The sequence below is a fragment of the Zerene cesonia genome, chromosome 29, assembly GCF_012273895.1.
Source record: "Zerene cesonia ecotype Mississippi chromosome 29, Zerene_cesonia_1.1, whole genome shotgun sequence".
Classification (NCBI taxonomy): Eukaryota; Metazoa; Arthropoda; class Insecta; order Lepidoptera; family Pieridae; genus Zerene; species Zerene cesonia.
Window position 1 is genome coordinate 3,215,893 of NC_052130.1, and position 12,083 is coordinate 3,227,975.

General features: G+C 33.8%; 2 protein-coding genes across 2 annotated transcripts; both read right to left on the bottom strand.

Annotated features, from left to right (window-relative positions):
• Positions 1 to 6: 6 nt before the first annotated feature.
• Positions 7 to 7,749, bottom strand: LOC119838008 (zinc finger protein 271-like). The gene is made up of 13 exons (XM_038363820.1): positions 7,525 to 7,749; positions 7,250 to 7,384; positions 6,489 to 7,052; positions 6,120 to 6,253; positions 5,424 to 5,742; positions 4,806 to 4,939; positions 4,319 to 4,393; positions 3,651 to 3,780; positions 2,889 to 3,025; positions 2,035 to 2,146; positions 997 to 1,110; positions 491 to 604; positions 7 to 234 (listed from the first exon to the last, which is right to left on the bottom strand). Exons 1-13 carry the CDS (start codon positions 7,630 to 7,632, stop codon positions 7 to 9), a joined length of 2,304 nt encoding a protein of 767 aa, XP_038219748.1. The 5' UTR covers positions 7,633 to 7,749.
• Positions 7,750 to 8,604: 855 nt separating this feature from the next.
• On the bottom strand, positions 8,605 to 11,287 carry LOC119837900 (snRNA-activating protein complex subunit 4). The gene has a single exon (XM_038363684.1). It carries the CDS (start codon positions 11,029 to 11,031, stop codon positions 8,680 to 8,682), a length of 2,352 nt encoding a protein of 783 aa, XP_038219612.1. The 5' UTR covers positions 11,032 to 11,287; the 3' UTR covers positions 8,605 to 8,679.
• Between the last annotated feature and the right edge of the window lie 796 nt (positions 11,288 to 12,083).

Sequence of the window (12,083 nt, forward strand, 5' to 3'; positions counted from 1 at the left end):
TAATGATTACAAATTGAACATATACGCATTGATGTATTCGCTCTGCGTTTCCGGCTTCTGCAGCGCGACGGCGGCGGTCGCCTCCAGGTCCTTCCTCCTCTTCCTGTTCTTCTTGTCCCAGGGCGCGTACGGTATCTTCAGGTGGACCGTCTGTATGTGCAGCTTGACCGCGCTGCTTTGCGTGAAGCGACGGTTGCAATGCTCGCATTGGAAACGCTTCTCGCCCGTGTGCACCTGAATATGTTAATATTCAATGTAATTATGTGCTGAAAAATATTTCAGAATAGATAAAGAGTAAGAATAAATACAGATAAATCATCCGTTCGTTGGTATAGATGTCTTGTTGGTTCCGGCTCGAAGGATCATTATTTTAGTCCTTCGAATTGGGTACAAACTAGTGTGAAGTCAAAATCAAATCGTGTACCGTAATTAGGTGTATTTAAATTTAATTTTTATATACTATTCCTAACATTGAACAATAATAACCGACCACAAGATGTCGATCCCTATTACTCGGCATGCTGAAGCGTCGCTCGCAGTGCGGGCACGCGTAAGGCTTCTCCAGCGTGTGCGTGCGCATGTGCACCATCAGGTTCGCGTGTTGCTGTAAACGAACATACACATGAATGTTTTTGAAATACAATTTAGATGGGAAAAACATATAGAAAAAGAAAACTTAACTTTCTTCGTGAGTACAAAATAGGAAAAGTTTATGTACTAAACTGATCTAATATAAGTTTTTAACGCAGTTGAATTAACATATATATTTATATGTTTTTTGTAAACGATTATATTTGGAACGATTTGGATTCAAATACTTTAAAAATCATCAAATCAGATTTAATACATGAATTTTAATTCAACAATTAGAACATATTTCTATTCCTATTTTTTATACAAATATGAATAAAATAAACACAACATCTCGCGAGTGTTGCCAAATAATTATGTTTACTATATTCAAGCAATAAATATATAGTATAAAAGCCCTTATACCCGTGTAGTGTGTCCGCAGATGTCGCACATGTAGCGCTTGAGGAAGTCCGCGCCGGGGTGCTCCGACTCGTAGTGCTTGCGGGCTTGCACGTCGTTCGATAGGAACTTTTTGCACTGACAATTATATTATGACGTCATGAGTCCGTTTTATTTACAGTTTGATAGCATTAAAATGTCTTATAAATTTTTTTATTCGGGAGTCGGGCACGCTGCGGCAAGAATGGGCCAGCTCGCACCTGGGAAGTACCAAACGCCCACAGACGACCGGCGTGAAATGGGAGTATGCTACTGTGTTTCGTAACTTCCCGGTCTTTTCCTTTATTCCTTTTGTTAATCCTTTCTTAATCCCTTTGCATTTTGAAGTCGGGATTGCCGATCATTTGTAGAGGCGTAAGGTCTGCAATCGACTTTACGCCTCTTCAAATGTTCAGGAGCGGTGGTAGCGCTTACCATCAGGCGAACCACCAAGAATAGAAATAATATCTCATATTGGTTGTTAATCAACTAAATAGATAGCATGGGGTGTCCCTTAGGCACATGAAAGTGAGAGAGAAAAGAAGAGATTGGATTCCTGAAGCGGGATAATGGTTGGCCGAGAGGCTAGGCGTTGCTACGGTTGCAAAAGACGCGGGTTGAATCTCGCTTCGTGATGATTTTTTTTTTATTCTTTAAAAATATCCCAATTATAAAGCATTTCAATGATATAAAACTAAAAATTACTATATAATGCATGTCTGACGTGACCAACATAAAATTTTTACTTTTCTTAATTATATCTTTTTGGGTGCTTTGTTGAATTGACTTCAAAAACAAGTAGGAGGTTATAATTTTTTTTTTTGGGTTTATTACCTCATATATTTCGGCTAGGTGAAACGATTTTAATAATTTTCATACATCTGATCTGATCTATGGTTTTTGGAAAGTCATTTAGGCTATTACAAATCAAATCATATTTTGAAAAATCTTCAACTACTTAATGTATAATCATAAAACCCAACACATAAAATAATAATCTATTGGTTGTATAAAAAAACTCACGATTTCACAATTGCTAGCCGTGGCCATGCCGTTGTTGAGTATGTTGGAATTGGACCGTCTCGGCCGGCCGCGGGATTTCCTCTCGTCCTTAGCTTTAACTGGCTTTATTGACCTAAAAATAATGCATAAATTGTATTTTTAAACTATTTTTCAGTTTTATGTATGAATTTCATTTGTATGTACTCAAATACAATTATTTTCATTAATTTTACATTTCTATAACCTTCAATAAGGTTATTTCTGGGCATATATCAACTATACACGTGCACGTATGCATTTTCTAGGTATCAATATATATACATACTAGCAAACCCGGCGAACTCCGTTTCGCCACCAGATGGCTGTATGTGAAAAATGATTTTCCCGCTTTTCTGTTGAAATTTTTCCTGAATTTTCTTTGCTATAAACCTCACGGAGCCCGAGACCTTTCCAACGAATGCAAAACCGTGGAAATCGGTTCGTGCGTTCTCGAGTTATAGCGTCAGGAAGGATAACCCCACTTATTTTTATATAGTAGACTAGCTGCGCCCCGCGGTTTCACCCGCGTAAGTCCGTATCCCGTAGGAATATCGGGATAAAAAATAGATGTTGGCCGATTCTCAGACCTACCCAATATGCTTACCAAATTTCAGAGGAATCGGTCAAGCCGTTTCGGAGGAGTATGGCAACGAAAACTGTGACACGAGAATTTTATATATATAATAGATATATATAAGTACAGTAAAAAAATATATATTGCGATATAATTAGTCAATTGCTATTACTATAGCTATACGTTTATGAAATAATTAAGTAAATAAGCAGCTCTATACATATATAATTCTTTTTTAATACTTAATATATATATAACTCACAAATTAGTATCAGCGTGCTTGTTAGAGCTACCAAAGTGCGTGGCGAACGCCGCCTCGTTGTGGAACTGCAGCGCGCACTCCGCGCAGTAGAGGGCGCTGTTCGGCTCTATTTCCCGTTGCTCGCTGGCCTCTATTTCCTATAGAAATCATTTTATTTTAACATTTATTTATATATACAAATATTACAAACAAAGAAAATACAGATTAATTATAATTAAATAAATAGAATTCAGTGAATATAGAAGACTAGCCGTGCCCCGCGGTTTCAGCCGCGCAAGTCCGTATCCCGTAGGGATATCGGGATAAAACGTTGCCTATATGTTATTCCAGTCGTTCAGCTGTCTATGTACCAAATTTCATTGCAATCGGTTCAGTAGTTTTTGCGTGAAATAGCAACAAACACACACACACATCCTAACAAAGTTTCGCATTTATAATATTAGTAGGATTAGTAGGATTAAATAATTAAATAAATTAATTAATAGGAATAGGATGTCACTCAGTGAACTTGCAGCTTTGAATGCTAATAGTGACAGAATTTTTGAAATCGGACTAGTACTTTTTGCGTGAAAACGTGAAAACGTTACATACATACAAAAATACAATTTTTTTTTTCTCTTTACATGTGTAGATCTAGATATGGATTTCGACAAATAAAATATAAAAGCAACAAATTTAAAAAGATTAAGGCAATTTATTTACAGTAATAAAAATAGATAATTGTTAAAAAAGATTCACATAATTTTGTTTATAATAATTTACCTCTTTTGTATGCACAATTTTCTTATGGCAATACAGGCCCGTTTCGCTCACGAAGCTATGGCCGCAGAGGGTGCATATGAACGTCGACGGGTGTTTGATTCGAATGTGTGTTAAACGCGTTGAGGCTTTGCTGAAAGAAAATCGAACTTATTTCCATACATGTAGAGTATATATTTGCTCTGATATATATCTATATATAATAACCTCGTGTCACAATGTTAGGTCCAAAACGGCTGTATCGATTGTCATAAAATCTCTATCAAAATGCCTGCATATCGGGTAGAATCAAAGGTCTGAGAATCGGCGAAAATCTATTTTTTATACCGTTAAACGATTAAAGCCCAGCAGAACAACGTTTGCCGGGTCAGCTAGTGTTATATAAAATAGTTATCGTGATACTACAAAACACGACAAAATATCGAATCAAGATAATATAAATAACTATATTATATAACTTACAATATATACAAATAGTGTTGTTATGCGGAAAACACGAGACCGGCTCGACCAATTTATATTAGCTTTATTATAGTTATTTTTTTACTATATTGGTAAGAAAAGGAGTTTTTTGGGTGAAGCCGGGGCAGGCCGCTAGTTTATTGATAAATATTAATAAAAAATGACTTCAAGAGAGTTAGTTTAATATATAAAGTGTGTGTGGAACTTACACAAATTCCTTCTTGCAATGTGGACATGAGTAAGTCACATTTTTATGCCATCTGTAATGGAGTTTTGCTTGACCACTGAAAATGAAATAGTTGTTACATATTATTATCTTATAGAATATGCTTAAGATAGATCATAGATGAATTTTTCTAGTTTTATTTGCATTTACATATGAATCAGTACAGAGTTCACCACAAAAATAGTTAGTTTCTTGAAAAGATTTTTTGAAGTGAAACTTCTTTAAAATCATTGTGATTTCAAACCTGATGCAACAGAATAAACCTCAGGTAAGAGACACAAATACAAAAATGTGTAGAATAAAGCCGGCAAAGAATAAGACAGAAATATACATACTATTTTATATTTTATATATATTCATCTCATTCTTTTGTCGATTTACTGAAGTTTCACTTCTATCGTGTGTGAATCGCACACACACCTTTTTTTTTATTAAAATTAGAAATAGCGGTAAGTTGGAATATAACTCACCGGCTGAAGCAAGTATAGGAGCAGAGTTGGCAGGAGTACTTGAACAGGTGGCTCATGGTCATGTGCTTGTACATTTGCCTCGGGTTCACCACAAACACTTTGCACGCGTCACATTGGTACTTGCCTGATATGTTCTGGAATATTTTTTTGTGTTTGATTTTACGCGAGTATTCTACATTTAGAAATTAAAAACTTTTTAACGGATTTTAAACGCGATTTATTCATAATATGATTAACCCGACGTGCATTTATTCATTATATTAGTAACCACGCTCGCTGTAAAGTGTTCGAAACGTCGGGTTAATATTTAATAATATAATGAATAAATCGCGTTTAAAATCCGTTAAAAAGATGTTTATTTCTAAATATTTATTTGTATTTTAGATGAATCTGAGTTTTCATTTCAGCCGACTTAAAAAAAGGGGAGAAAATTTCGATTTCACGTCCAATAGCCTCTAGTAATCTAATAATTTTAATAGTATTATGTGAGTAAAACAATCTATAGTAATCACGTCATGTTTTGTGCATTTTTCCGAAATTCTCATAAACATAACTTATATTTAAATAATTGTGGCTGGATTTAATATGATATATGAAATAAAAACTGCAAACTCATACCGGGTCATGTTTTTTCATATGATTCTCGTAAGTGCTCGACTCTCGGAAGCCCCTAAAGCATTGATCGCACTTGAAAGCCGAGTCCAAATAATTTTTCGACAAACGTCTCTGCTTAACAATCTCATATTGTTCCTCTTGACTCATGGGCGAGTAAACGGGGAAGTCTGATGGTAGTTTTCTAGTTTTTCTCACAGGTCGTAACGATAGCACGCTCTTCTGTTTCTTGCCTTTCGTCCAGGGCTTTGTCTCGTACCAATTGGAATGTTTTTTAGATCCCTTTTGTAAGTGGGTCCATATGAAATGCTGTTTTGCTGAGGTACTACAAAAAAGTTCAAAGATAGATTGATTATTTACTATTTATTCAATAAATGCTAAGAAGAGCAAATTAAATTTATGTTCTAAATCTAAACATTAAGTTTCAACAGGGTATAATATGGGGGTAATCTATATATGTATATAAATCAAAGGTGACTGACTGACTGACATAGTGACCTATCAACACACAGCTCAAACGAATGGATGGATCAGGCTGAAATTTGTCATGCAGATATGACGTCCGCATCTTAACATATTACGCATCTGTTAACAAAAAATTGTGATAAATTCTACCCCCAAGGAATAAAATAGGGCATGAAAGTTTGTACCGTGAAAATTTGTTTATATAAATCTTCATTTTAATTTCATCACATTTCTTACCGATCAAAGCTCACTTCAGGACATTTTCGACATATATACTTGTACATGTGCTTTCCCGATATATGTGTCTTGAGTTGAAATTCTGTTTTGTAGTAATAACTACACAGGTCACAGAAGAATTTCCCACTTGTATGCTGCAATGGAAATGACGTTATGCGATAATTTTTTTGTTGTGTGGTATCTCTAAAATGTTCGTCCTTCATAAAGATGCGGGTTTGAATCCCACCTCATGATAATTTTTTTCTATTCTTTCAAAAATTCTCATTTATTTCAATGCTATAAAACTAAAATTTTTATATTCATGATATATAATATATTATATGAATACTCTCTGATAACAATACTTAAAATACATATGACGTAACTCACCGTATCATGCATCCTCATATGAATTTTCAACCGAGCTTCAGTATAATATGCCTTGCCACACACATCACATTGAAATTTTCCTTGTGAGAACATTTTGTACACTTCAACCACTGCCTTTGCTTCTTTTAAAGTAATCGGTACGACACTAGCATATTCCTCATCAAGATTAGATCCATCTACATCATCCTCATTGTCATTATCAAAACATTGTGTTGTATCATTGTTTTCTATTTCATTGTTATCAAAATAGTCATCAGAATGTGTTTCGTCTTTATTCAAGTCAAGGTCTTTTTCTGCTTTGGATTCTAATGTGATATTTTGATTTGTGACTTCATTATCAATTTTAGCTCTTTTGGTGGGCACTTCAAATTCAACATCATCTGAGATAGTACTATATTGCAATATTGGGATGTTATTTGATTCAGTGGGAACCCGGCTCTCCTTCACCCATTTAAACTTAACACTTTCATATTTTACTTTTGCATTATTTGTGTCCAGATATGAAAGTGAGGGATTCACTTTGATTCTTTTCCTGTTAATTTCATTGAGTAAAGGTTCTGTTATCTGGAAAATTAAGTTATTTAAACAAATTATTGGGTACATAAACCACTGCACTGAGGCATTAAACAAAGCAGTACATAAATATCCACATTATTGGATGTGCATTTGAAACCCACATTTAATCTTGAAACTTGGGATCATAGTATTAATGGATCATAGACTAAAGTACATAATATTTCCTTTGAGATTAATTATGTTACCTCTTTATTTTCTTCTAATAGCTGTAGCAAAGTATAGTAGGCCCTTTGGCACTTATTCCGAAATTTTATAAACCGTTTCACATATGCTGTGCATTCTATGCACATATATGTTGGTAAGCCATTTCCATTTTGCGTCTGAAAAAGAGGAAATTTCTTGACTTATTTTAAATTATTATTTGGGAGTTGAATGTTAATTATTGAAGTTGACGATATGTTTTCAGAATGGGTGTAATTTATATATATATATATAAATTAAATTGAAATTTACTAAATACCTTTAGTCCAGATATAAGATTATATTCTCGTCTCAATTGACCACTGTCCATGTTATTAAACTTCACAGCAGTACTGAGACAAACCACACACGCCTTTAAATCAAACATTGCTAATAGCTACATTCAATAATATAATTTCACGGGAAAGTATAAGTTATTAGAGCTATGTCTATGTTAGAGCCAATTCAAATTAAAATTAGGAATTGATATTTCCACTTCCCAGTGTAAACTATTTTGACAAGCATGAATTGACATGTGACAAAACTCAAAATTATAAAATTGCCCTAATCTAAAATTTGTAAAGCTTACATGTAGGTTTTTCTAGCTGTCAATGAAAATCTCAACTAAAAACAATACAAATCTGAAAAATTTGTATTGTTTTTAGTTGAGATTAACTACTGGACCAACTTCAATCAATCTTCAATATAATAATAGGACAGCGCTTAACCACGATCTAGCCTTATGTTAAGCTGAAATGTGGCAAAAGATGGATTCCCTAGGAGGTACCTTCTTTCACTCATTCTTTCTCAATCACTCACTTTCGTTCACTCTACTTTTGAAGACCTCCAGATTAGATTGTACTCGTCGGGAAACACAGATTCAGGAAGCATGTATGTGATTCTTGAGCGCTATAGGCGAGGCATATAACGTGCACCATTGGCGAAACTATTATGACTCTGAAGAGTTTATTTATTTTTGAACGAGTTATTCTTAGAACTGCTAGACTGATTTCAAAAATTCTTTCTCTATTGTAAATATATGTGATCCCCGAATGTCATATAATATGTACTACAGACAAAGCCTCGGCGAGTTGCTAGTCCATGCATAAATTTCTGTAACAGCTAAATCGATTTCGATAAAATTTTAAAATTGAGACAGGTATTTAGATTATAAAGCAAAAGTTTATATATGTTCAGTAGGTACTGCATCCTTCATTTTTAAATTGAACCTTATCAAAGCCAAAATATGGTGTAGTCTTGCTTGATGACATTGTAAAAATGCATAATTATTCTATTCATACTAAAACCTAAAAAAGGATCATTTATGGATTTGTAAGATAATTTAAACATCTGCTTACTAAATAGTTTATATTATAAATTACCAAAATAAATAATAATACAATTGTGGCCTCATTAATCACCTTTACAAGATCTATTAATCAAAACTGTAGTGTTGTTCTAAAGTTACATCATTATTTTTATTATCTTCCAAATCAATAACATCATTAACAATATCATTTTCATTTAATTTGGGTATTGCTAAAGCATAATCTTCTTTCTGATATGCAGTTTTGCAAAACTTTTTTTCTGGAGGCTGATACATTATGGGTGATGCAGAATTTCTTGCTGTTGATGCATTTGGTGGCATATTTGATAATATCATAGGCCACATAAATAAAGTATGAAATCGTTCTATCATTAAACACATTTGGTCTCTCAATATAGAATTGATATGAATGTTTCGGTTTAAACTTTTTGTAGGAACATTTTCGCTTTCAACGGAAACATATTGTATCAATTTTCTACATCCTGTAATAGTTGCATAATTTGGTGGTAGGACATATTGCAATCGACCTAAACTATTGTTACCAAATACATCTGGGATTCTTTGTAAGTTTGCAGTATTTGTCCCATTTTCCTTTTTTGAATAAGATTTTTTAACAATTTTATAAATATTTAGATCTGGTACAAGTAATTGTGGATACTTATTAGCCAGACTACTTTGCAAAAACTTATCTTTATTTAATTTTGCTTTAAGCAAAATTAGAACTTGTTGTAAATTAGAGACATTAACCACCTCTCTAGCTTCTTTGGGCACTTCCGCTTGCCTTGGTTCGTCTGCAATATCTAATTCACTTATCTTAAGTTTATTTGTTTCCTCGGTTTTTACTTGGTGTTTTACAAATAAGTCTATTATAGCATCATCAATGTTTTGCTCTGATGAATGCATTGTAACCACTTTTGATTTATCCTTTTGTAAATCTGATTTCACTCTTGTTTTCAGATTTTCAATGGCCTTATTTAAATTATCAGTCAAATTGCCACGATTAAGTCGTCTAGGTCCTCTTCTTGGAGCTTTATCAATATCTAAATTGGGATGACTCATCATCCAACGCTCTAATATCATATGCCTAGACCGTATGTGTATCCTGTCCTTTCCTGGAAAATGTTTTGTTATACTTGAATAATTCTTGTGACTATCTTGATTTGACATAAGTTGTATTAATTTTTTATCCTCTTCAACAGTCCACTGTATAGAGACCTTTTTCTTTGATAATACATGATATCGAACACGGCACTGAGCGATTGACCGACCGGGTAGAAACCATGTCATTCTTTTGAAATCAGTACCATATTTTTCTGCAAAAGTAAGGATGACGGCATCTTCTTCAGGTAGAAATCTACCTTTTCTAAGTTCTGTCAGCCTCATGTATTTATTGTAAATTTGAATTTTAGTCCTATTCTCCATTGAAGCTGCTATTCTTGACCAGGGAATATAATTATCCTCTCTATAATATTCAATTAGCCTTTTTAAATATTCTTCCTCGTCTTTTGTCCATTTATGTAAAATAAAAGTGTTGCCCATGTTAGTTCGGAAGTAAACAAAACACTGATAGGCTGTTCTTCCTGTATTTAATTCTTTAGCTATAGCATCCCAGTCTTGATATTGTTTCTCCTTTACAATTTTTTGTAGTGTTGCATCCTCCTTTTTACACCAAGGAGATTTATTTATTGTAGGGTGTAAAAATAGTTTCCATAATGCTCTAAATTCTTGAGGTTTGTGTCTATGATTAAATTTATTTGCAACATAATCCCAATCATAGTCTTCATCAATTGGTAAAGCTAATGCTCTTAGTGGCATTTTATCAATACTATTAATTTTATGTTTTATTTTAGAAATTTCTTTTCTCTCCTTGCTGTTTTTTGATTTGTCTACATTTGACCTGTGTAATTGTGCAAGTTCAGACTTTAATTCCCTAATTTTTATTTCTTTCGATAATTTAAGAATGCATTTAGTGAATAGATTCTTATCTTTGATGGTCCAACCAGGAACAGATTGTATAGACGAAAAATCATACATTCCTACTTTAGCTCTGAGCAATGTATCTTCATTATCTGGTGCAGGAAAACCAAACATATCCTTGAAATACGGTTTACCACAGTTAATGTATCGAAAGTTATTGTTATTTGGTCTTTCGGTTTTATCTAAAATATCAGTATTTTGAATTTCTCTTAATCGCTGTCTACATTGATTTAAACGATTTATAAGCACTTTTTCGAGACCTTGCATTTTTTCGTCATACAATTTATTAAGTGCAATGGCAATGTCAATATTTATGAAATCATCTTGTCCAGAATTGAAGGTGGATTGTGATGTATGAACCGAAAACTGAGACGTTCCTCTACTGGGACCAGGTTCATCTTCTTCTAATGCTGCCGTAAGCCTTCTGAGATCTTCTAATTCGGCTTCTAAATCGCTCTCAAAGTCGGAATCGAACTCAGTCATTGTAGTTTTCTATGTATCTATATGCCCATACTTTAAATATATCCACCCAATTGATTTATATCTTGCACTAATTTACTTTCAGTTGTTGTACAGAACTTTCACTTTTAAAGAACCAAATTCCCTCGCAAGTTTTTATATGTAAATATACATCGTTTTATATTCGTTACGTTCTTCCACAGATTTTAACACGAACAATAACGAGCTAACTTCAGTCTTCAACATTACACAAGGCGACAAAAGTGACACATCAAGTCAAAGGCAGACAACAGCAGACAGCTGACTTGACATGACATTTCATATAACATTGAGCAATAGGTACCAAAGGAAAGGGGAATAGATAAAATTTTAAAAATATTATTGTACTAGTTATACTAGCTGTAAACGTCTTTAGCGGTGGCCGATCCTGCGCAGACATAAACAATAACATATCTGTATGCAATACCCATGAGCAGCTATCTCCTCCACGTTCCACAGTAGCTACTTCACTAATTCGTCTATTTTGCAATTATATGACTCAAGTTTTGATTAGTTGACTTTACAATATGGGTTGTTAAAGAGTATTGAAGAAAATGAAGAGCAATAACTATTTTATGTAAAAAGGTTTTCAATCAATCTTTTAGCAGCCATAGTCCAGTTGGTAACGAGAGTGTATAAAGTGTGAATTGACTATCCACATTTTTTCACGTGGTATTTCAATTTTAAACGCAATCGTTCACGCAGCCATGGACCATATTATATAAAGACTAGAAACACAAGAGCCCATATTTTTTCTATAGGGTTCCTTTTTCTACAATATGGCCAATACATAGATCCTTCATCTATGGGCCAATGCAATCTGTCAAATTTAGTTCTGCAATGTTGATGGTGCATATATTTTGGAATTTTCGCCGCGGACTTCTTTCGTGGCCTACTTATAAGTTACATAGTAACTAGTTCATAATCTGTGGTGCTTATAAGTTATGTGGATAACCCGCCTATAGTACGTTTCACTAAAGAGTTCCCTTGTTGTTATGTTGGTAGCTACGAAATCTGGGGTTGCTACTTTTTCGGGG